Raw genomic sequence first — 16,321 nt, forward strand, 5'->3', positions numbered from 1 at the left:
AGCCGTACAGGAATCCAAGAAAAATGTAAACGCGATATGGCTGCCCTTCCTAGAATTTTATTCAACGTACTGGGACACTGGGAAACGAAGTAATAGATACACGCCATTGTGACCAACAAATCACATGCAGAAGACTACCCTCGCCAGCTAGCGTGCCCCTCATAAGAAAGCTAGCAAATATGACCCAGGGCTTTAAGCCTAGCACGCAAAATTCTCTATAAAAGTGGGAAAAAGTACCTCGTTATCTGTTTGTCAGGACTTATATAATTGACTATTGGAGCGCTTCCCCAGGGGTGGGCGGGGGGGGGGAGGGGTGGGGGTGGGGGGAGGGGTACGGGTAGCAATTGTTGATTCATTTACTTGCAATCTCCATACTGTCTGATTATTTTCTTGTTCTAGCTCGTGGATTTCACGAGCATTCTAAGAGACAAGTGAGAGTGAAAAATGTAATGTAATATTTGGTACTCGTTGAAAAAATAAAAACAATAAAAATGATTTAAAAAAAAAATAAATAAACAATTTGAATTCCGGTCTTAATGAATTTTTGGGAGAAGACAGTTATTTCTTGCCAATGTTTTCAGTAGATAAAATAATGCCTTTTTTCAGTAGAATTTAGAGAAATTATTTTAGCAGGCATCTATCTTTAGTTCTGCAATATCCTTAAGAACGCTAGTGCAACCACTACATTACAACATCTCTAGGAGGAAAGGAACTCATTGTGCAATTTAAAGAAACAGTTCATTATGTTAGTTCTTTTACCACTTTCCATCAGCCAGATTTATGTATTATTTTCTTTTTGGTCAGCTTCCTGATCGATAATCCCCCTAACCCTGCAGCAATCTCACCAGCAATGCCAATAAATAAAACAATAAACTGGAACTAAGTAGAAACGGAGTAAACAAAATATCTTTCAAGGCTTTTCAGGTCGAAAAACATAGCCAATTAGAGGGCTGATGGGCAATACTACCCCTAGATACACTTATGTCAAATATAGAAAAGAAAACTAATACACGCCACCCGTAAACCCAGATTATCTTTCAATCGCAGTGCACTTTGAACCTTTGACACTATTGCCTGCCATCTTCACCTCAAAGGCACGCTAGCCCACCCAGAGGGCTTGAAGTGTTGTACCTCCAAACATCAGACTGCTGGGCTGCCCATCGCTCGCAATTACAGCACCCCGGAGTGTTGGTAGCCCTCTTGGAGATCTACTCCGGCAAGGTGGGACAGGCCAAAAGGGATCAGGCTCTGCTCAGTCACACACACTGTGAGCGGTAGGACATATCCGGCTAAACTTTAAGGGGCTCCCCCCAAACCCACCCCGTCAATAATACTCAGCTCTGTAGGTCCACAAAGCTATAAAGCGGCGTTAAGGAACATACTGGTGTCACATTGGAGATTGCCTGGTGCCCTCGGCCCGGCCCCAACCACCGTGTCCATCGCCACCACAATCCATCCGCTGGACTCCTTAAATATGCCCTACTTGCCCAACTATCCTGCCAGTGAGGCGCTACCCACCCACCACTGCAATGTCAAACAGATCGCGGGGGGCCAACAAGGCTCGTATGATGGACAAATTTGCCAGGGCGGTGCCCAGTCCGGAGCAGGGCCCCTGCGGCGCAAGACAGGAAGAGATGGATGCGCCGTTGGATCCCCCTCAGCCTGACCTAACAATGATGGAGTCCATGGCCAAAAACTTCACATCCTTTCATGAGAAACTTGAAGATATCAACGCGAATGTGGCCTCGCTAAAATCCAAATTAGACCAACACAGGGCCAGAATAACGGAGGCAAAAACAGAATCGGAACCAATTAGGACGGAGTCCACGCCCTGCAGAATACGGTCACGGAGCTCGTGCGCAACATGAAACAGGTCAAAGCTAAGTGCGATGACCTAGAATCTAGGTCACGAAGAAACAACATTCGTATAGTGGGTGTTCCCGAATCGGCGCTTAAGGGACGGATGGAACTTGCGGTTGAACTACTCAAGGATCTCCTGGACAATCCTGTGCTGTCACTGTTCTTCACTGTCGAGCGAGCCCACCGCGCACTGGCACCACGCCCAAAGCCGGGCGACTATTCCAGACCGATAATAGCGAAGCTCTTAAGTTACAAAGACAGAGACCATATACTCCGTCTGACCAGGGAAAAAGGTGAACTAAGGCTGGACTCACAAATCATTAGGATCTTCCCAGACTTCTCTGTGGGAGTGCAGATGGAGCGGCGGCAATTAGGGGGGGTGAAAAAAATGCTAAGAGAGAAAAATCGAATATGCAATGCTCTTCCCTGCCCGCTTGAAATTCACTCACCGCAACAAACTCTGCTTCTTCACGGTCCCTTATAAGGCAGTCAAGTTTATTGAGGCACAAATCCTGCTAACGGAACTGAAGGAGGAACTAATGGGTAACGACTAAGGCGAACACCCCCCTCAACTCTCACAATGGTCTGCCTTCTGGGTGCAACCCGCTATCCTCCCCCCCCCAGTTGCTCGCCGCGTCCTCTCTGCTCCGTTGCACTTGAAGGAGCACCTAAATGGCACCATCAATGGAAGGGGAGAACATTTTGGCTTTGCTTTACTATAGCTTTATATGCTGGGATAGAACCCGGCAGACCGGCCTCACCTGTACGCACCATTCTTGGGCCTCATCTGGTCAGATCTCGAATCTCAATGATACGTTTTTTTTTGTAACTTAATGTGTCATCAGCCATTCGAAGATAAATGATGTTTCATCATAATACTATTACCAAAGTTGGTCACACGGCAGCAGCGGCCCCTCTGCAGCTGCAATGTTTTCAGAAACGGAGCCTTTGAGTTTAAGCCCCTGTTGGGCTATCGGTCGAGCGCTGCCGCATTGGGGATGGCATGCAAGATGTTGGGGAATGTTACATAAAAAACTGGCAGGAGGAAAGTGACTGGTTTTGAAAAAGAGGTGTGTTCACGCCGCAGCAGTGCATAGGACGGAAGGCAGAGACAGATCCTTCAACTGGGATGTCCCTTAGTCTTCTACCATGTCCACTAAAATGATGACGTGGAATGTTCGGGGGTTAACTCATTTCACAAAGGCTCGCAAGATCATTGCTTATGTGCAGTGGCATGGAATCAAGATACTCCTGATCCAGGAGACGCACGCTCTGAAGCACCTTGCATCAAACTTGGCACAGACTTAGGGCCCTAATAGATTTTATGCACAATACTCCAATCAATCCAGAGGAGTGTTGATCCTGATCCACAAATCAGTAAAATGTACACTCCACATGTCCCACATAGACACAGGGGGGCAGATACATGATCCTTCACTGTACACTGGCTAACGAAGAATGCCTGCTCGTAAACTCGTATGGTCCAAATATTGACTCCCCGGAATTTATCGACGAGGTGGCCACTCTCCTCATGAGATACGTGGAAGTCCTCATCATATGGGTGGGGGGACATGAACCTTATACTAGACAATGTCCTTGATAGAACAGGCAATGCCCCAGAGCCATGTCCCGAGCCGCAAAACGACTCCATACACATATGATGTCCCTGAATGAATCAACACGATGTGTGGTGAACGTTTCATCCCCAAGCAAGAGAGTATACTTTCTATTCAACAGTACACAACAGTTCTTCAAGAATAGACATGTTCCTGGTGTCGGGTTGTCGGGTGGGTAGGATAGCAGACGTCAAGATATTAGTGCGCACACTTTCTGATCATTCCCCGGCGGTGATGTAGATCCAACTAGGGCCTGGCCCACCCGCCTGCCCTGCCTGGCATTTCAAATTCGGGGCCCTGCACAACATAGTTTTTAAGGCCGAGATCCTATCGGACATAAACACCTTCTTTGACAGCAACAAACGTCATGACACATCTGAAGGGACCCTCTGGGAGGCATTTAAAGTATACATTAGAGGGATGTGCATCTCCAGGGAGGCTGGGGTACTAAAAGCCATTAGACAAGCCCTACACGCTTCCGAAACTAGTCTCAAAGCACTAGAACAAGAACATTGCTCGACACCTACCCCTGCAACCTTGGCGAAGATCAGAGCTGAGCATGAACTCTTTGAATCTCACACCCTCAGCGAGGTGCAGTACTATGCTCGACCCCTGGTGGCTCGGAGGTATGGCGAGGGTGATAGACCAGGTAGAACCCTGGCCAGGCTGGTACGCGCAGAGGGAGGCAAGACCTGCATAGATAGCATTATAGACACGCAAGGCACGAGACACTGGTCTGATCAGGGTATTATTGAAACCTTTGCAGACTTTTAAGCTAACCTGTATGGCCCCCAGCAAGAACACACAGCTCATGACCTGGATGACCTGCTTGAACGTATCCCAATGACCTTTATCTCCCAAAGCACCAAAGAACAACTTGATGCCCCTTTCACCTTGGAAGAGATAGTCCAGGGTATCTCAGATCCTCCAAAGGGCAAGGCCACGGGCCCCGACGGGCTCACATCGGAGTTCTACCAAGAACACGTTGCTATCCTGGCACCCATACTACACGAGGTCTGGGCTGAATCACTCCGCTTAGCCTCCCTCCCTCGATCCTTAAGAGAAGACCTGATAACTGTCCTTCCCAAGCCAGGGAAACCCATAGATGAATGCGGCTCCTACAGGCCCTTATCGCTCATAAATACGGATATGAACATTTTTGCTAAGGTAATAGCGAACAGGTTCCTCCCAATCATGCCGCACTTGGTCCATCTGGACCAAAGCGGATTTGTCCCTGGCCGCTCAACTGCCCTCAATATTCGCCGTCTTTTCAATGTGATATCCAGAATTGACCCGATGGCTGACGCAGTAGCAGTCACATTGGACGCCCAGAAGGCATTTGACATGGTCTCCTGGCAATACATGTGGACAGTGCTGGAGAAAATGGGGGTGGGACCACATATGATCTCCTATATATAAATGCTATATACGTCTCATATTCAGTAGCACCCAAGTAGTTCTTCCAGTACTCCTTCCATTCACTCTAGGGTGTGTTTGGCTTGCCTGGGCTTGGCAGAAAGGTTTCCAGGCGGGTGGACAGTGAACAACATTTCCCAACCACTGAATGCTAAACCAAGCCGTAACTTCTGATATCCAAGACTTCACAATTCCTGTTAAATGTCCCTCCTCACTACTGCACTGCTGGCATTGACTGCCAGACTAAAACAGCAAATTCCACAATAAAATAAATCACTGTGATGAAGAAGAATGATCCATGAGTAATGAAGATCACTCCTGTTTACAGGTTGTCCGGACAACCAAGATGGCCTCTGCTCCTCCAGGCCCTTGCTCGATCACAGTTTACAGGATGACACATCCCCAGACACTTGCAGGTGCTTTCCTCTAACCCGCGGGCAGTAGGCACACACAGTCTTTGTCCTTGTTTCTTCTTACGCCTCACAGAGCTTCTCGCCGGCACAGGCCGCGGCCCCATGGGCCTTCACGTTGTGTGGATTACCAGAAATGTGCCGCAGGGTTCACTAGGTGTTCTCGACTACTAGCTCCAGTAGTCCAGTGTCAGACAGCAGGCCCACGCCAACACTGACCCACAGGGCAGCATCCGCTACCCTCGCCGCCAAATTGAAGCTGGGTATAAAAACACTGGACAGAAGGTAATTCATCTTTATTCTATGAACCCCGCAGCATGGCCAGTTGCAACAGCCAGCCACAATCTCTTCCACCAACTGACAATCCCCACAAAGATCCAAGTTCTAAACATGTCCCCACAACATTTTAAATGTAATAGTTACCACATGTTTTAATGCTTTAAGAATGACGTTGGTGGCCCTGACATTGAGATGAAAAAATGAAGTGAGAAAGTACAGTAGTGGCACAAAAGTTGGCGGGATTTCTCAATGTGGTTCGAATATTCTTTGTTTAGCGAATGATATTCATTTGTTTTGTTGTTGATGACGAAAGTGATAGTTGTTAATTCTTGCCGATTTGTGTATGTTAACATGTTGTTTTGTGTATATAACAGATTAGATTTGGTGTTTTCATACACAGGCCCATGTTTGTATGCAGATGAGTCCAGGTTTGTATATAAATGAATGTCAGTAATATTTCTGCAATAAAATGTAGTGACAGTACAGAAGGACTCCTGGTGTTAAACAAGGATTCATTACTTAGTGTTGAATACGATTAATGTAGCCCACATGTTACATTTCCTTATTGGTTGACTAGTTGTGCACACTAAACACTGTCATTCAGTTACGTATATTAAGTATCTATGACACAGATGTTTGGAGGTTCTGTTATTTAGCCTGATGATATGATCGCTACGTGCACCAACCTAAGATGACATTACGCTACGTGTCTTTTAATACTGTTAGGGAGATTTATCATTTGTATGCTTCATCCCCTCTCCTAGTGAGACCCCTAGCACTTTTTGCTGAACTTCTGGACCTTTTTCTTTAAATCCTGAATGAGTGGAGTCTTTTTCCACTCATTCATTCATACTTGTGGGCTCTGTCTTTTGGAACTCTATTCTTTGTATTCTACCTGTAGTATGGAGCCTGTCTGCTCCATATCTCTTAAAGGCATCTTTGTCTTTACTACTGCAGCACACAGCTCCTTATGGGCAGTGTTGCTGGCAACCCTTAGGAACCAACCTTAAGATTATTTTTCTATATCCTCAAGTAACTACAGTTCTTAAGGATAGAGAGATACTTGATATCTCTCTCCAAAACTCTATAGTTTGAGAGATGGCACACACCACCTTCAGTGGGGTGCCAAAGAGATATGTAGTATCCCGCTTCTTTCGGCTCCTGTGACGTTTTAGTCACATGGACAATCTTCTAGTTATGGCTGGTGGCAGTGGACGTGTTCTACCAACTATTGTGTAATATGTATACCGCAGACTATGTCCATAGCCTCGGTAGTGCACAATAGGGGCACGCAAGTACCAACTTGGGACCTCACTTCTTTTTCGCCATTACTAGCGTGGTTGTACTTTGTTAGCCCTTCTTCTATCAATCTGGGAGGGGGAGGTCAGTGTGTGTTTTGCCTTTGGTGGGAACCCTTGGGTATCCCTGCCTATGCTCCAGAGTGTCTGGTCAGGCAGGAAGTGGGGGAACAGGGGGTTTGGCTTTTTTGATTGGACAGTCAAATGTCCCGGTTAGGGAAAATTCTTATTTCTGTGCTATTTCCCTTCAGCCTTTTGCTGGACTTTTAATTTTTATCCTGATGGGGGTGAGACCTTTTTCTCACTCTCTCGTGGGTTTTTGATCTGATTTGGACTCGGTTTCATTTGTTTTTGGAGTCTGACAAACTCCATAGGCATCTACTTTTGTATAGTGACACAAAGCACCTTCAGTGCACTGTCACAGAGAAGTCCTTTGGATTTCCCATAAGGTTTAAATACCTTCTCTTGGTAGTAAAGTGAAATTGACATTACTTACCTGTTTTTCCTATGTACGTCCGGTCCACCCCATTTTATGTGAAAGTGCCGGGAGTTTACTTAGTAGCCCCTTTTCCTACTTACTCATGTAACATTTTTTATGTTACCCTCAGAACTCTCAGCTGCAGTAGTGCACCCATGGGTGCCCATTTTGTCAAAACGGCCCAGGTCTTTTTTTTGCCATTTCTTGCTTGTGAGGTCTTTCTTGGGTTTTACTCTGTGTGCCAAGTCAGGTTTAACCCTTTTGTTCATTTTGCCTTTGGCGGTTTTCAGTACTGAAACACGCCTCTGGCTCCAGTGTGTCTGGCAGGACAGGAAGCAAGGGAGGTGCCCGAAAACTCCCTGTCCTTAATCTCCATGGTTACCTGAATGCACCCAGTGCTGAGTGGCTGGTCTGCTGTGCGAGTGACAACTAGGCTGTGCGTGAATGGGAGAAACCTCCATAAAAGGCGACGTTTCTTGGACTGAAGGATGGGTCGAGCACTAGACGAAACATCCAAAGGAATCTGGAAGAGAAGTTTGCTGTACCCTCCTGGACTGTTCGACTGCCTGGTGAGGCCCTGCTGCAGTGCTGAAGCTCCAACTCCAAATCGACTAGAGAAGCCCTGGATTGGAGGACTTCTTCCCTTGGGTTGGTGGGACCAACTAACCACAAGACAAACTTTCCTGGAGAGCCTTCCCCAACTGGCTGTACTTTGCTGCTGCTGGAACTGGGTGCCAGGGGTCGAGAAATCTGTATTTGAGTGCATCATCTTTAAGGCAGACCAGAGCTCCAGGAAGATCCTGAGGACCCTTCCGAAGCAGGACCACCAAAGCTCGAGTTACCTCACCAGAGTGCTGGACTCAAGGAGTGAAGGAAGCCCATCAAGTGTCCAAGATCTGCAGTGGTGCTATTTGCTGGTAGCTGAAACCGCAAAGTGCTGCTGAACTGAAAAGAGCCCATAGCCGCCGACGACCTTCGAACTGCAGTGCAGGAGTCTTCCAGACGTCCTCCCTCTTGTCCCCACGACTGAGGCCCAGGAACCCAGGATCTGCAAGACTGCAACCAGAACAGAAGCCAGCTGGATCCTCTTCTTCTAACCTAAGGTACTGTGCTGACTAAGTGGTACTTACCTCTTGTGTATGTAACTTACATTTTCTTACTGAGACTTGCAGTAGCTGCTTTTTACACAGTTTATCTCAGCTCTGAGTTTCACAAGCCTAACAGCTTGCGGCCCAACAGTGATTTTCTACAAACTCTCTAACCTTTTGCAAGACTTTTTTGCTATCTAAGAAGTGCCACAGCTCCATAGAGATTGGTCAAATTGACTTTGGCTGTCATGGCTCACTGCAGACTCTTCTGATCCATTGACTTTGATTCCAACTGTCCCTCATAGGTGATACATTGATTTACATTGGTTTAACTAATATAGCTGGGAAAGATTCTATCTAGATTTCATTGGGAGATTGAAAAGTGCTCACATGCTCAGAGAACCGATTAACCTTTTTCCTTCCCTAACCTTTTCCACAACCTCAGCATTTTACCAATTGCAAAAAGTGACATAAATGCCAATACTGTCATAGCAAGTGAAGTCACCACAGGGTATAGGAAGTGTGTATGAAGCATCTCTAAAGAGTATCTACTTGTTTATCTTAATTCTGAGAACGTGTTATGAAGTGTATGTTTATTGTTGCATATTGCCCTTTTTAAAGAAGGCTTATTTAAAAGTGACCGTTAAATAAATACATAATTATTTTACTGGAAAACCTTGAGTGTAGGTGTTATTTGGATACTTGTATTGGTTGATTTCGCTGCTACAGCTCTACAGGTTACATTTACCCCTCTTGAGATAAGTCACCCTACCAACTTGTGTATTACAGACCTATACCAAGAGGACAAGACTGGTGTAGTCTCCCACAGGGTTACTGCATACAATCTTGCCTAACAATATAACGAGGGAATACAGCGAATGGGAGGACATTTTTTTTATGGGGATGGGCCAATGCACAAACAGTACTTCCACTTTGTAGGAGTTCAACTAAAGGGAAAAATCAACTAGGGTGGAGGACAAACAGTCTGAGGTGGTGGAGTGAATTTGGTTACAAAAAGAAGAAGATAGAAACCTGGAACAGGATGGGGGAGCAAAAAGGCCTCCATATGGAAGGAAGGGTGAATTAAGTACCCAATGTAGAGCAAGGGTCTGAAACATGCATCTCTCCAGATGTTTTGGACTAAGAATTTCATTATCCCACATGATTGGCTATGCTAGGCAGGGATGATGGAAGTTGCAATCCAAAACATCTGGAGAGTGAATGGTTGCAGAACCCTGTTTTAGAGTGTTTTGCAAAGAGAAGAACATTTGTAAGAAGAAGTTTCAGTGGAGTGCACAGGACGGAAGCCAGACAGAAGTAGAGTTAGGCAAGAGTTTGAGTTAAGTCTTGGGAAAGCTGGGCGGAAGTCACACATTCCAGGAGCTTAAAGGCAAAAAGAGGAAGAGTAATACAGAATGACAAGTAACAGGAGATAAAGGATCAAGAGTCAGTTTCCTTTAGGATATGTAGAACAGAAGCATGCATAAAAGTAGTTGGAAATAAATACGTGTTTTTTGTGTGTGTGGGTGGGTGAGGGAGGGAGGGGGGAGGGAATGCAAGAGGGATTTCTTTAAGAGAGGTCAGATAGGTGTGCAGAAAAGGGTATATTAATTCAATAAGCAAATATGAGAGGGGACTGGTAGCTGCAGGGTTAGGCGAAGATTAAGAAGTGCAGGTTCCAAAGCTGTAAATTACCTGCAGAGGAACATCTTATATGGTTGGGGTCTTCTTCAAATAGTGATGCCTCCCAGGAGCCAGTCCAATTCTTCTCAAAATTCTTAAGGTGTTGAAGATTATCATCACTCATGACATCAAATTCCTCAGAGGATATTTCCTCCACAACGAGTGCATTGTGTGCTTGTGTTTTTTACTTTTTTGGTGGTGTAGACTCCTCTGCTGTACTTTCTTGTCAAGAAATACTGTAATTGTCTTCATGTCCTATGGCATCCGTTTGTCCTGAAGCCAAGTCAGGTGCTGAAACAAGGGCCTCTTCGAATGATTTTGTTTTTTCATTGGTTGGATTTTGTTTAAGTTGAACTTTTTTGCATCACAATTAAAGTCTCTGATTAATTTGGCTAACTATTTTGGGCTCGCTTGAGGCTGATCAGTGCATTATAGGGTCGAAGTCACCAAACTATGATGGTGTTCTCAGGCAGACAGCACCAAATCAGCTTCTCAGGTTCTTGCCTTTTGGATATGGATAGTCTTTTCCATGCTGTCAGTTGCACATACACACATTCACAGACAAATACACATATATAGACACACCCAATGTGTCTCTATCCTTTAGAATCCGTTTACAATCAGAGTATGTTCTGACCATGGAACTAATGTAGATTTCAAGGGTCCTTTTAGAGACAGAAGGCTTTTTGCATTGATGCAGGGGATGGCTTAAATGATTAAGTCAAACTGATTAGCAAGTTTAGAGGGGAGGTTGGTGTTGCATTTTGGGATAAATGACAGGGGTTTTGATTTGCTTACAATGTGCAATGATACTGCTTGCCCTGTGGGAGTCGCTGATGTTCAAGCAGTATTCCAAGCTTTGCATCCAAACTAAAACACAATTAATTCCAAGGATAGATTTGCCGGTCTATAGGTTGGAAATGGGAAAGTAAGTTGTGCTGGCTATGATCTAGAAGAGAGGGTGTCAAGAGTTTTTTGGAGAACAGAACACACAGGAGATCCTTGTGCGAATCCACCCATCCCCCTGCAGGAGTCGGAGAGTAAGAAGACTATCTTGAGAAGATGGGAATGTACAGAATGAAGACACAGGCCCTCATTACAACTGAGGTGCTAAGTGCACCAACTTTACCACCATGGTGTAAACTACGTTTACACCATGGTGGATGGCGGATTTACCGCCCCATTACAAGGTGAGTGGGGCGGTAAATCCCCATTTCCCATTTTCCCTTCCCCATTCCCATTTCTGCCCCATAGGGCATAATGGGAGTGGGGAAGGCGCTTATTACGGCACCGTAAATTACGGTGCCGTAATTAGCACCAAGGTGCCTTAGCACCATGGAACTTAACGCCTGCAAAAAGCAGGCGTTAAGGTGGGAATCAGGCGTTAAGGGTTAACGGTGGCGTTAACCCTTAACGCTTGAGTTGTAATGAGGGCCACAGACTCCAGGAGGGAGAAGACTCCTGCTACCTACCGCAAAGAGGAGATGGAGCAGGATTTTCTGGTCTATTGCGTTGAAGTAAATAATTAGAGCTAGAAGCACTAGTGAACACGTCTTGCCTTTGTCCACTGCTTAATGCTTTGCCCCAGTGTTTCAGAAGGGCTGTTTCCATGTCGTACCCTGGGAGTTGGGGAGGTAGAACGCGTAAGGAAAATACAGAAGCCCATGAGTATCAATAGGAGCCTGGAGCTGGGCAAAAACTATTTTCTCCAGGATTTTGTAGGTTCTAGTGGCGTCCATATTGGGTCATGATTGGCAGTGTTTGGGGATGGTTGGTCTCTAGGTCGCTTCTTCAGCAGGCAGGATGTCTACTTGCTTGAGGGAGTCTAGGAATGTTACTTCTTTAAATTACTAGAGTGTTAAATGATTCAGCGGCAGGGCTATGATTTCTCTGCACATTGTCAGGATTTTGCTGAGGAGTATGTCACCGAGTGAGGCGTTATCAGAGGCTTTTCATCATGTCCGTAGTTGTAGTGGAGGCGAGAGGAGTGAGCGAGAAAGTGAGGACAGGATGCTGGTTTGACACACTTGCATCAGCTTTGCAGGTGTTTCTGATTAGGGAATTTCTTGTTCCTTTTCTCGTTAGACATTTTGTCGATTTTATCAATGAAGAAGTTTCCATTTGCTGCTCGTTTCACCCCCCCCAACCCCCCTTTTGTAGGCCAAGACTGCACAGCGCTTTCTACTCTCTTGGCAAAGTGTTTAGAAACCGGGAGGACAATAGATAGCATATTCCCAACATTTCTCTGGAGATTCTTATTCGGATGCAGAAAAGCATCTATAACAATATAAGAGAGGTTTGCAATGGAGAGGTAATTGAATGCAGTCAGGCAGGCAGGCAGGCTTTTGATCCCATCCAGAAAAAGTAGAGCAGTATGAGTTAACCCAGCTTGCAATATGTAATGGGACACATTTTATTTTGCCCCAAAAGAATTTGAAGTAGTCCGAAATACGGTCTGACACATTAGGCAATTTGATGCAGGAACACCGGCGGGCAGGTTTCCTGGTCACAATATTGGCTTCAATGCCCAAGTTCATAGAAACACAACTATGCGCCAATCAAAACAAAGTCTACAGTCATTATAATCAATATTCCTGAACTCAAACCAACAAGCATCCAGCTATGATGCCCAAGTGAAGTTTACACCCCTCTGCACGCAGGTAGGAATGGGATCATTACATACATAATAAAGTGATCACTTTTTCCATCGTGAACACCTGGTAGGCAGGAAGAAAGGTCCATGCCCAGTGAACGTGTGACTGCATGCTGCAAATGACCAAGTGTTAAGTTGTTACCATGGACTTCAAGTAAAATATTTATTTTCTCTTACCAATAGCAGAAGGAACAAATGTGAAAGGTTTGGACCACTTGGAAGACACTTTTCCTCTTGTTGCTCCTACCCGGAAGTCATACTTGTCCAAGAAATTCAGTTCCGGGGAGAAGTCACACTTAGTAACAGAAACCTTTTGACATCCAGATAGTTCTTTCCACCTTTCTTTATTTTCTTTTTTGTACCTTAAGAAAGAAAGCACAAATGTCAAACTCTTACTCTTGAAAGTAGTTAAATTACACACCAATCCTAAAACATATGAACTTAGGAAAATCCTTCACTTTACGTTTTTTCAAGTGAGGTGCCTGAACATGTTGGGCATGATTTACAAAAGCGTTTTTCAATTGGAAAACCCATTTAAAAATGCTGTGTAAATCAGGCGTCTTATGTCTAAAGGGGTTTATGTTTCTCCTTTGAGTAACAGTGTAAGCAACTTTGCTTCATTTCGCCTGTAGTCTATCTAAGAATGTTGTATCATATTTTTACCTACAACCACAGCCGTCAATTACTCTGTCCACCACATACTTAACTACTGCTTTGCAGTGCAAGGGCTGCATTGTATTAGGGCACACAGACCTACTGGCCCCTTTAAGCCTTGTTCCCGTGCCTTCAAGGGGAGACTGATGGACCAAATGAGTGCATGAAGAAAAGATGGAACAAACAGAAATTTAAATAGGCTGTGGATCAAACCAGTTCAGCAAATCGCTCGATTGTATGATCAGCTTCACAAAAAAAGAGCTGTCTAGATTAAACCTAAAACTGCAAAAGAGTCTGCTTGCTTCGAGGCCAAACATGTGTTCTCCGTTTTTTAAATTAAACAACGTGCCTACTTTTTTGTGTAGTTTATGTAGACAATTTGTGTAATGTTTTCATAAGTGGTAGCAGAAAATGATTATCCTGTTTGGATAGCTCCATTAAAACACATACAACATAAAAGTAAAAGAATCTATGTAATAAATAGATAGTCAAAAAAGATAATATCTCAGAGGAGGCTTTTTGAAGCCTCGAACAGCAACATTCATCTTCGTGAAAAATCTGCTTTCCTAGAACCACATACCTTCATGTGACCCTCATGTAATTCTGAGCTTAGCCATGACAGTGGAATGCTAAACAGAATGAACGAAAAAAAATCGGTAAAATAAAACTGTGGCAGGCGTTATTGTAGAATATGTATTGGTATATATGCAAGGATTTGTGATTCGTTTTCTTTTCAGTCTGTTGTATGTGATTTGTTACGGTCAGCTAGTCGTGTTAGTCCAATGTATGTTGTTTTCTGCCAATCGGGCGTTTTACATCTCAATCTCACTTTATAAAGTGCCTTTCATCCATTCGGGCCCAAGTAGGCTCACCCTACCCAGGGGAGTAGCTGCCAGAGAGGGCAGCTTAACTTTTAAGTGTGGTAGCTGGGTAGGAAAGAAAAACAAGCTCCCGTCAGGACACGCACTCGTTTCGGTGTAGGCATAGAAGAACTAAACCATAATAAACATACTGCCCCGTGTTTCTTTATGGAACTGTGTCTTCGCTATGGCTGGGTTGCTGCCAGCCCAGGTTGTAACCCCAGTTACTGAAGGGTGTCTGTAGGAATATTGTGGTGTTGAGCCGTACCAAGCTAACCTTCCACAGCCGCGTTTTTGTACTAAGAAGAGGAAGGGTACATTGTGGAACCCATACTGAGGAGGTTGCCTGGCGCATTCACTGGTGGTGTTCAACGGTTTGGTTTATTTCATTTTAACTAGCTGTGTAATGTTGTTTTTTCTCTTGAGGCCAGCCTATTCCGCAATAGGTCTGAGGGAAAATTGGGTTATGGCATTTATATTATCTGTCCCTCACTTGTGTTAACTTTAATTTCTTATCAGAGAAGGGTTTTGTAATTCAGCCCATATCAGCGTTGGGGATCTCTTGTGTTCAGAGAGCTACCCTGTGCTAATTGAAGGTAGATTGATAAAGGAAAGTGAATGCCCACCTTCCGCTCTATTTCAGAGTTTCACCCTTGACAGTTGGGGGAGTTTTGCTCCTTTGGTAGCACTTTCATTGCCAGAACCACCTCCTTGTTAGTGAGGATTTCTTATAAACCTTGGCCCGTTCAGTACATAAACCAGTTGGGGGTAGCCATCCTATATTCCTTGGCTGGTTAGCTATTTATGTTTTGTCTGTGTTTGTGGGGATTTTGTTGGGGTGTGTGGTAGACTGCAGCTGCCACTAGGCCGTTGATTAATTCTAGCTTTTAGCTTAGGAGAGAATCCCTCCAGGGGACTAGGTTAGAGGTTGGCTTATTATGGAAGACACTGTATAAACCACGCTTATTTGTAGTCGGGAAGTCCTGTGTTGACACGGGAGAGGCTTCATTTTAACACCTATATTAATATTCACGTATAGTGAAATGCTTATACAGCTGTGGGTTCAGATCTGCCTGGGGTTTCTCAGGTTTAACTGACTCTCTAATATATATTTTATTCCCCTAGGCATCTGTTAACAGGGCCTTTCTGGTTATGCAAGTAGGCGCTATATATATTTATGGTAAGGTTTGGATACCTGGCGCCATGGTCAACAAGCAAAGTATGAACTGGGGGTTACTGAGGTTATACAATTACATGCATAGTGTTTTATTTATTCCTCCACCGTACAAAGCACTGACAAAGTATGGATGCTATTTATGTATTCAACATATACGCCACATACCCATTGTCAAAGTAGTCATGCTATTTAAGTATTTATGTATAAAATATAAACACTAACTATCCATGGCCAATGTAAGGATGCTATTTATTTAGTTATTCATACCTAGATATAAAAGCCCCTCAACAGAATTGACAAACTCATGAGTACAGTGCCTTTATTTCACGCATAATACCCAACAAGAGTAACTGGTTCATATAGAGGTCGAATATAGTGTATCCTCATTGAGAAAAAAGGAACCCAAGCAGTATCCCAACTACGGGCTCCTAGTGGTGACAATTCTACACGGTCATAGGATCGAGGTTGGTGCTTAATTCACAAGGTATGTCCCCGGGATCTTGTATTCACACAGGAGTGCGGTAAGGTGTGTGTCCTTTTCTCCTGATCTCTACAGGTTGCTAACCTAGACTCTGCACAATACCCATCTTGGGATCCTCAACCTGCAACGGCACATACACCTCACACTTCAGAGGCACTGCTGAGATTAGGGGGTATTCACAAGACTTAGAAAGAACTCTGGTTTACTAACCAGGAGCGCTTTACAATATTGTGGGGGTTTCTTACACTTAGTGAAAATGGCGCAAGAATGCGTGTTGCATTGGGTACATGCAGATGGAAACAGCCCTGAGGTCTGTTTCATAGTGGGAGAAGTTCCCGTACATATCACCACTGACGCAGTGTTAGCCA

General features: G+C 44.6%; 1 protein-coding gene across 2 annotated transcripts in view; it reads right to left on the reverse strand.

The window, feature by feature from the left end:
* IFNAR1 (interferon alpha and beta receptor subunit 1) overlaps nucleotides 1–16,321 on the reverse strand; it is a 342,571-nt gene that overhangs the window by 275,149 nt on the left and 51,101 nt on the right. For both annotated transcript variants that reach the window (XM_069636295.1, XM_069636294.1), the window contains exon 3: nucleotides 12,959–13,143. In XM_069636295.1, coding sequence (XP_069492396.1) covers nucleotides 12,959–13,143 — 185 coding nt within the window. The remainder of the gene's footprint in view (nucleotides 1–12,958; nucleotides 13,144–16,321) is intronic.

The sequence above is a fragment of the Ambystoma mexicanum genome, chromosome 7p, assembly GCF_040938575.1.
Source record: "Ambystoma mexicanum isolate Mex_15411 chromosome 7p, UKY_AmexF1_1, whole genome shotgun sequence".
Taxonomy (NCBI): Eukaryota; Metazoa; Chordata; class Amphibia; order Caudata; family Ambystomatidae; genus Ambystoma; species Ambystoma mexicanum.